Below are 9,751 nucleotides of genomic sequence, written 5' to 3' on the forward strand. Positions count from 1 at the left end.
TGGGTACACTCTCAATTGCTGCCTGGTATTGCGATGCAATAATTTCCATGGTAATATAGAATGTTCATTCAAATTATGTTAACACATCAGTTAGGAAATAAAAGCAGTAAGTAAAAACATGTGTTGTGATTTGTTAAATCAACTCAACTGACATTACAAAAAATACATTCCATTGCATGAGCCACATCAGGCTCATGCAATGGAATGTATTTTTTGTAATGTCAGTTGAGTTGATTTAACAAATCACAACACATGTTTTTACTTACTGCTTTTATTTCCTGCTCCTATGTGTACACTCAGAAAGGCTTCCAGTCCACCCATTATGCCATAATTGACGTGAATAGAGATGTCCATTCTATTCATTGTATTTCTATGGCTGAAGCTGTCACTCTGCTGTGCTTTTAAACTTGGTTCCATAACAGCAACTCCTGATGCAGAAGAGGCCTGATTTGATGAAGAGGAGGGTTAGGAGCAGCAGGACAGCCAGAAGCAGAGCCAGCACATCCAGGCTGTGGTACTGGTACCAGGTGAGCTGGTGGGCCTGGACCCTCAGGAGCCTGTCCCCTCTGTTTCTCATGGTGAACTCCAGCCAGAACAATGCCTCATCCTTAGGACTGATCGGTCTGTCATGATGGATTCTGGACAGCTTTATGGCGTTCTCCCTATACCTGTTGATCAATTCTCAGATGACCTAGAATACGTAGAGCCTTCTATTTATTTAATATTTTTAATAAAGATGTGTATTCATGTGATAGCAAACTAGTTGCTCATTTACTCTGTACTCTAGCAAAATAAATGTTTGTGAAAATGAGGACAACTTACGATGGGTTATTGATCACAGCATTGAGTCCATCCACAAGGTCCCGGGTTTGCATGAAGTTGAAGTCCCTGATGACAGCAGCTCCCTTGGCCTTCATATGGATCATATTGTCTGGCTGGTCAGCAAACATAGGAATACCCACCATGGGAACCCCATTGTAAATAGCCTCATAGATTCCATTGGTTCCATCATGGGTGATGAAGGCTCTAGTTTTTGGTGTGGCCTTATAGAACAGAAACAAGTATTCCTAAATGTAGATATTCCAAAGATAGTCTCAAATAATGATGTTCAACATCACACTGGTGAGTAGATTGGTTTATGCACTATACCAAACAGGCATAATAATGAATTATTGTCTTTGTTATAAAAAACCTAAAGCTACCCAGCAGGTCGTTCTATGGGATCCAGTTGTACACTGGTGTTGTGAGCCAGAGTCTCAGGTTTCTCCCCACTGTGCCTCCACAGAATCTGGCCATGACAGGGACTTATTTATATGTTATTATTTATACTTTATTATATTTTATATGATATTTTATATTGTTTAAGTATGTTACACAGGCTGCACAAGACACATGCAACACGTCTACTTTGTTTGCTGTAAATAAGAATCAATAAGAACAATAAGACCAATAAGAACAATAAGACCAATAAGAACAATAAGACCAATAAGAACAAACATGCTTAGGGAATGTTCTACAGTAGGTTTATAGGTTCTCTCTGACCTTCTGTGGTATCTGTCCCAGGGCTGAGGCGATCCTATCCGTCTGCTCTGTGGTCATGTTCCTGATCATGGACCCCAGAGTGAACACAACAACGCCGTGATCTTCAGAGCTCTGCACCAACTCCTCCAGGGCCTGATGGGACAGTAATCCTCTCACTTCACCACAGAGCCATAAATAGAACTTTACTGTATATCTAGCTCTTTGTATTGCTCTGTTTCAAACATTTACATTTTAATCATTTAGCAGACGCTCTTATCCAGAGCGTAATGACATTGACATGACTATGACATGACATGGCTAAAACATGACCAAAATGTACTATGTAGCCTTAGTTAGAATTACATTGTGTATGCAACGGATGCTGCGGAGAAGACAAACGGATATCTGTGAGGACAGATTGATGTTGATATACTTAATATGTTTTGTAGTGATACTGATTTAAGGTAAGTGTGCTTTTGCCATAGCCTACCTCTGGTAAGAGCTTGGCGGTCTTGCAGTGGATTCCTCCAACAAACTTGCAGTTTGGGAGGAAAGGTCGGGGGTACTCAAAGTCCCAGTATGTACGGATCAGCCAGAGATCAGCGTTTCCTATCATCGCACAAGTTGTTGTTGGCTACACATCAGTAGAATGTAAGTAGTATTTGCATTAGAACCGACATTTAAATATAAATAAATACACTATGCTACGTTATTCTGTGGTTATCATCAAATGTGGCTACCTCATCCAATGACACTGTAACAGCTCACCCATAGCCTCACTGTAGTGGTCATCTATATCACGCCAAAGACTGTATATTGTCATGTCCTGCGATGCAGAGAACAGGAAATTCATCAGTCTCAGCAAAGTTCATTTTGTCCGTTCATTTTACCATGGCACTAGGGACGTAGGATGGTGGGCCGGAAGCTGCCCACAGAGCCTCTCCCTAGTGTGGGCGATAGAGAAACGTGTACACCAGAGGAAGTCCCAGCATCTCTGCCACCAGCTCACTGCCAGGCCAAATGGGATCAGCTAATAGAAGTTCATACTTGGCCTCTCTCAGTCTCTCCATGACACTCTCTGACTTTAACAGTCCATCCACAATCTGCATGTTTAGCTGAATTTGTCTTTGTATGAGTTCATAAAGTCTCCAGTGGATCTGCCAGTAGTACAGGTGGTCCATCTCGTACGTGGAAAAGTGTATGAACTCCTCAAGGCAATCCTCCAAGGCCTCCACAGAGACTGAGCCATTGAAGGGTTGTTAGCTGAAGCGAGAGCGTTCCGTGGGGTCCATGCACAGAGAAGCACTGTTTACCAGCACTGTAACATTGTGTCCTCTGTCTATCAGAGTCTCCAATACAGGCTTAAGGTTGATCCAGTGACTGCCTTCAGTGTGCCAAACTAATGTTTCCACAGTCTATGCGCCCTATGATACATAACTGTATGATTATTTAAACCGGTATGCTCTCTGCCAGCCTCATGGTGAGTGTGTAGACAGTGTCTATAATCAATCCTTTTTAAACTAGTCATTTAAGTCAAGCAATCGTTAATTGAAGAACTTGAACTCTGAATCATAGTAGTACTCATCTTATCTCATGCCACCAGGTAGAAGAGCAAACCGGTGGACTTTGGGGGTGAAAGGTAAAAGCCGACATTGTAAATCTGAACAGAGTCAACAAACAGAGAAAGTCAACAAAGTAAAACAGATATAAAAGTGTATAAAAGTCATCATTCGAAATGTTTGTGTTGCTACTACGTGTGACAAACTATTACATTTGGGAATAGATATTTCTAAACTAAGTGAACTTCCCTGCTAACTACAGTATAGTTTATTTTATAGGACCCTATCTCTGTTTAGCAAGTGAGATGTAGCAGCATAGACGTCAGGTAAATTAGGCAGCTGGTTTAAGTGTGGGGCCACAGGGTTCTCCCAGGGTCAGGGTTGGGTGAATAGACAGTGTATGCCAGCCTTAAGAAGCTGTGGTATTGTGGAAGTTTTTCTCTGGGAAATAATGGTCCTCGGCTACTGTTGTTGTGAAGGATGTAGGTGTATACTGTACATGTGGTCAGTAGAACTTTTAGTGTGTAGTGTTTGATATATACATGTGAACAAGATTTATTGGAAGTTGTTGTTCTCGAAATGGTTGCCTCTGCTGTCCTTTCTCTCTCTAACCATCCCTGGTACTTCCCTCCCTCCCTCCCTCCCTCCCTCCCTCCTTCCCTCCCTCCCTCCCTCGCTCTCTTGCAGCGCCTAGGTTTGGGTTACAGTGTGTTGCTTTTTGAAAATAACATTTGCATAATCTGATTAGAATGTGGGATTGTCAGTGGCGGGCCCTATAAGAAAGTGCTCCAGAGGAGAGGGTTCTGTCCAGCCAAGAATGGGGTCCCCATTCCGCCGATGAGCCTGCACCTGCATTCATCCCTCATTGGGCTGCCCACTTCTCCCTGTCCTCGCTGGGGAAGACCAGAGCAATGGAGAGGAAGAAAAGAGGGGGAGGAAAGGAGCTGATGGGGAAGGAGGAGGGGAAGGATGAAATATTTAAACATGCAGTGTGAATTGGTTTAAGGGGATAAAGAGCTCAGGGCCTATCGGTTGGCACCCAGCTCCAGAAATTATTTTTCATGGCGCCTCAGCCAGGAGAGAGAGGGCTTGCCTGCACTGATCTGGTCCATTGTGATAACAGATTCACACAGTGTGTTAGACGTAGATAAGGAAATGTGCTCTCAATAGACCATTACCACTGTACTTGGGAGAGAATAGTCAATCAGGCAAATATACTTGGATGAGGAGATGAGCAGAATACAGATTTGATTTAGCTAGTGAGTTTGACATTATCCTGCTGAAAAGTTGTCAGGGAAACATCTACTGTGTTTGGATGTTTTCTGCCAAGAATGTACATAAATGTCTGTAAATGACACAATGATTCAATATGACTACACTGAAGGCCTATGTGTTGTGTTGAAAATGTTACATTTGTTTGGCCTTAAAAGAGTGCTATAGTTTGCTGATCAACAACAAATCCATTTACTGCATCATGTGTGCATTTTCTCTACCATATACACTGAGTGTACAAAACATTAGGAACACCTTCCTAATATTGAGTTGCACCCCTTTTGCCCTCAGAACACCCTCAGAGCACTGGCCCATGTTGACTGCAATGCTTCCCACAGTTGTGTCAAGTTGGCTGGATGTCCTTTGCTCATATCGGTACCCTGACTTGAATGGAATTTGTGCCACAAATGCAAAAATTGTAGCATTTGTAAACTGTGCCAAGGAAACTAAACCAAAGCACGGATTGCTGTCATACATTGTCCAAAGACTGCTTACAGGGTAGGAAACCAATATGTAATGTTGTAATTTGGGGGAACTATCCCTTTAATAGCAGTCACCTGTCCATTCCCACGGACTGTATGCCTGTGTTCAGCAGCTGCACATTGCTCCGTTTACACACCATTAGCAGGTTTAATTGTGGTGGAGAAAAGGCCTTACACCAACTCACTGTTTACCCTTCAGCTCAGTAGTTGCAGCCTGTTGGCATGGGCAGGACATGGGGCAGATTTAAACAGTGACAATAGGTGATTAGTAGCCTGGTTAAATGTTAAACAATGGTGATCTCCACATTCAGGCTGGTTTAACCAGGCTAGGTGATTAGGGCTCTAGATGTGTGACCTTGGGGTATAATCGTCTTCTTAGTTGATGACATCAGGGCCAATGCAAGGGTGAAACGAGGACTGTTTTGTTTTTGTTTACATTTGTTCACCAATCGGTGGCACTTTAATTTACATTACAGTTTTTTTTTTGTTCTAGAGCATTTAACACAAAATCAGAGGAGGGTCCAGCTGAATATAAGACTGTATCATCTGCATATAAATGGATGAGAGAGCTTCTGTTACGGATCCCCCCGCTACTGATGCTCATTCTGTTCACCAGTTCCTGAGGTTTACGTCACCGGCTTTCTAGGCTTCACTGAACGGGATTCATTACCACCAACCCTGGACTGTCTTGTCTGCTTACACACACCTGGTTCCCATTTCCCCTGACTAGTATGTTATATATGTGCCCTCTGTCTTTGTCGGTTATTGTTCCCATGTCTGTTGGTGGTGTGAGTACCTATGCGTTGGTGTAGCTGTTATGCTGAGTGCTATAGATATTGTGTATTACGGGTATCGTCCCATATCGGTCAACGAAGTTTACCCTCGCTCTTTTGTTTGGGTACAGCCCAGTGTTTTTGTATACATGTTTGTTTTGGGTGTATTAAAAACCCCTATTGTGTATTCCTGCGCCTGTCTCCAAAATCCTTTATACCAGCGTGACAGCTTCCTACTGCTTGAGCTATGTTGTTGATGTAAATTGAGAAGAGCGTGGGGCCTAGGATCGAACCTTGCTGGTACTGGTACTTATTGGTACTGGTACTTACTGGTACTTGACAAAATAGATCTGTTAATTTGTGTATTTAACAGATGGCCTTTTTTCTGAAAACATAATGTTTATTGTGTTGTAAGGTTATGCATTTCTCTAAATCTAATTTCACAGTTGTTACATAATAATCCATAATTAGAGCCTAGAGGGATATTTAGTAATTCAAGTTTAATCTAATATGTGTGTATCCAAATAATGACTTATTCCAATTCAAACGTTATTGGACACAGAAATGGCCAAGCCTGTGTAAACTACACTGGCATCTGACTTCATTGCCATTTTGTCGCAGAAAGGGGATAAAAACACTCCATTCAAGAGCCCATAGGAGCCCCTCAGGACTAGCAGCGCTGCATCTGCCTGTTGGATCAGGGATCAGGGTTTGACTGCATGTTGACCTGTGTGATTGCAGGGCACAAGTTAAGTTGTCCTTTTTCTCTTCCCCTCTCTCTGCCCTCGGACACTAGATAAGGGTTCAGAGGTCAGGGGTTGTCTCTGTATCCACACAGTGGTCAGAGGGTTTGTAGTGGACAATCAGAGGCTCGGCCATCACTGTCCCCATTGAGAGGAAACAAGGGCGTTACTAGACTAGAGGGTCCAGAATGGACCAGTACAAACACATATGGAGCAGCTGTACTGTTGACTTCCTGGCTCGGCACTGAGGTGTTTGTTAAATGAGTACAAATGGTTGCATGGTGTCAATGGAATACCAGGGTTATTTACAATAAGAAGATGGTACTTAATGTGTACTTACTTTTGATAAATTCAAACAAAGTTTATATTTTTTTATTAACAAGTCATTATTAAATAAATAGTTATAATAAATAACATTCACAACTTAATATTAACCAACATAATTTACAAAAAATAAATAATCACAATAGTCTTGACAAAAGATGGTAAAATGATAATCTTTGGTGACATGCTTATTGTACAAAAAGAGCAAGATTAATAAATACTTGAATGGACAGACAACAAAAACTATTCCTGTTATCTGTTCACACAATACAGTCCTACGATTGGAACATATTTCAAAGAGGATTGTCAGTATCATGCAGCTCAATCCTGTCGTCCTAATAAATAGTCAATTAATGCGTATAACAGCAATGTGTCAATCAATGAATGTGGTCATATTGCAGGATTTTGATAAATATTGATTTGCAAATAAGCAAGGTCATAATCAGTCTCATCATAAAATCATCATTTGAAGAAAAGAAAGTCCCCTTTGCATTTTGTAATTAGATTGCAGTCCTTGATGAATTGGACAAGACTATCTTTCCTGAAATGTCTTTCCCAAATAAATGCCCTTAAATGATCCTTTATGGCCTTAATGCATCCTTATTTCTTATTTCAAAACAAAACTTTTTTGATGTGGACATCTTTCCCCACCGACCAGATGAAAATACATGTCTGACATGGAGGGAATACATCCAAGCTACATCCATGCAGATTACAGATTATATTTCACAAGGCTCCCATCTCAATCTATTTAATTCAGCAGGCAGGACATCATCCACAAATATCTTCTGCTTGCCATCACAACCAACACTGTACTCAAGTGTTACAGAACCAAAATGGAGTCTATGAATGGGGGCCTTGTGACAGACAGTTCAATCCAGGGAGTTGTAGATGATCACCCATCAGAGGAAACTGCAGCAAGCACACTACCAGGCCTCGGTGCTGTCACAGCTTGATCCAGGGGAGAGGGCGTCAGTGTCGCTGGCCAGGCCCCAGGTCTGGGAGGAGGAGTGGAGACGCTCCACGTTGCCCCTGAGGAAGGTGAGCAGGGCTGTGGGGGAGTGCGAGGCAGGCTGGCCACTCTGGCTCTCCAGCAGCTGCACCAGGAAGTTGATGTAGCGCATGGCCAGCCGCAGGATCTCGTTCTTGCTCAGCTTCTTCTCTGGTGGGTGGGTGGGGATGAGCTTGCGGAGCTCAGCGAAGGCAGTGTTGACGTTGTGCTGCCGCCAGCGCTCCCGTGTGTTGGTGAACACCTTTCTGGTCATGGTGCTGCTCTCCTGGAGGGAGGAGAAGAGGAGAGCGTTTTAGAGAGAAATGTACACACAATTCAAACTCCCATGGGGCTGTTCTAATAGAAGGCAGGTGTTGTTCAGTAGGGTGCCATTTCTGGCGCAGACCCTAGACAGAAACACTATATGGTGGTATCACATAAAACGTGGCACCAGAGAATCTAAATCTCAACGATAACTGAAATATGACGCATTAACACTGTAATGGTGAGTAATAGATGTAAAATATAGTTTAAGTATGACTAATAGAATGCATTTGACATTGGAATTCAGTTTCATCTTTAGAAGATGAAAAATACCATAATGAAAATAGATGTTTGTGGAAAATGTCTGACCTTCAGTCAATGCATAGAAGATGCTTGTGCTATTGTGTTACGGCATTATTAGCGTACATACAAATAATTACACTTTGGCTGTATTGAAGAACTATCTATTTCTAATATGGTACACTCATGAATATAAACTGATAATCATTTATTTTATCTTAACAACAATAAGGTTTCTTAACATTTCATGAGAAATGTAATTCCACCAATTCCTTACTCCAACAATTCCACAACATGAAATTCAACAGAGGAAAAGCTCAGAGGTAAAAAAAAACCCGAATCCACTTATTGTCCGTGATCTCACCTGTTAAGTGCTTTAGCGTGCAGACAGAGGTATCAGAAGTGTGTACTCCTGCTGCAGTAACCCAGTCCTGTGTATAGTCCGTCCAGTCAGTCCAGCCTTCTCATACTCTCTGTGTGTGAGAGGGAGGGATGGAGAGAGGGATGAGGAGAGAGGGAGGGATGGAGAGAGGGGAAAGGCTAGCGCCCGCTTCTCCCATTTTATAGCAGAGTGAGCCCCTATTGTGTGACGTGTGCTGTCGTTGAGCCTCTCCTTCAGTCTGCTGCATTGTGTGAGGTGTTCAACTCAAGAGAGATGTTTCCAGTCACAGACCGCTGTGTTGGGTGTTCTATTCTGTCTGTAAACAAATAGATGACCAATGGGTTAGACAAATGAGGTTAGGGGTAAACACAAATACTGATATAATATCATACAATAATGTTTAACAATTTGAAAGAGTATTTGGAAACTTTGCTTTCATATCATCCACAACTTTTTGTTGAGTAATTTCTAGGGTTGCAAAGCTACCGGTAATTTACCAAAGCTACTGGAATTTTCAGTAATTTTGGTAATCAACAGAAAATCTATGGCAATCAATCGTAACTTTGGTAATTTGTACTTTAATCACTTTTTTTTTAAAGATATCGATATATAGTATTCATTTTTTATATTTGTATTGTCTATGAGTTTCTATTAGATAGACCATATGGTTCAAGAGAAAATAGCCTAATTAATGAAAAAGCATCAAATCAACAATGCCATTTTTTTTAAATAAACTCTTCCAACGATTGACATTTTTCACAACTGCCACCGGTCCTACGCCAAAACATTGACAACAAACACATATTGATATAGTAAAATTAATAAAACGGTGTAAAAAAAAATGGAAAGCATATTTCATGCTGAAAACTTAGCATTCACTAAATTGATGGTTTATATTAAGGATGTTCACAGCTTTGTCATTCTATTTTCTATTTTAAAATCATCTTATTAAATTATTTCATATATTTGACATGTGATAAGGCCACACAGAGGGCAAGAGATAATTACAGACACCTGTGATAATCTGAGGTACCCAAAAGTGCCACTAGATGTCTTGTGATAGATTACATAAAATCCTTGAAAGATACCAACATTCTGGTAGTTTACTGGTAAACTTAGAACGTTTCCAGTAATATAACA

At 41.4% G+C, this 9,751-nt stretch overlaps 1 protein-coding gene and 1 pseudogene across 1 annotated transcript; both read right to left on the minus strand.

Annotated features, from left to right (window-relative positions):
• Window positions 1-243: 243 nt before the first annotated feature.
• Window positions 244-2,856, minus strand: LOC106585641 (UDP-glucuronosyltransferase 2A1-like; annotated as a pseudogene).
• A 3,850-nt stretch (window positions 2,857-6,706) lies between these two features.
• Window positions 6,707-8,867, minus strand: LOC106585373 (T-cell acute lymphocytic leukemia protein 2). Its single transcript, XM_014171507.3, has 2 exons — window positions 8,594-8,867; window positions 6,707-7,951 (listed from the first exon to the last, which is right to left on the minus strand). Exon 2 carries the CDS (start codon window positions 7,937-7,939, stop codon window positions 7,601-7,603), a length of 339 nt encoding a protein of 112 aa, XP_014026982.1. The 5' UTR covers window positions 7,940-7,951; window positions 8,594-8,867; the 3' UTR covers window positions 6,707-7,600.
• Between the last annotated feature and the right edge of the window lie 884 nt (window positions 8,868-9,751).

The sequence above is a fragment of the Salmo salar genome, chromosome 24 (genome assembly GCF_965601325.2).
Source record: "Salmo salar chromosome 24, fSalSal1, whole genome shotgun sequence".
NCBI lineage: Eukaryota > Metazoa > Chordata > Actinopteri > Salmoniformes > Salmonidae > Salmo > Salmo salar.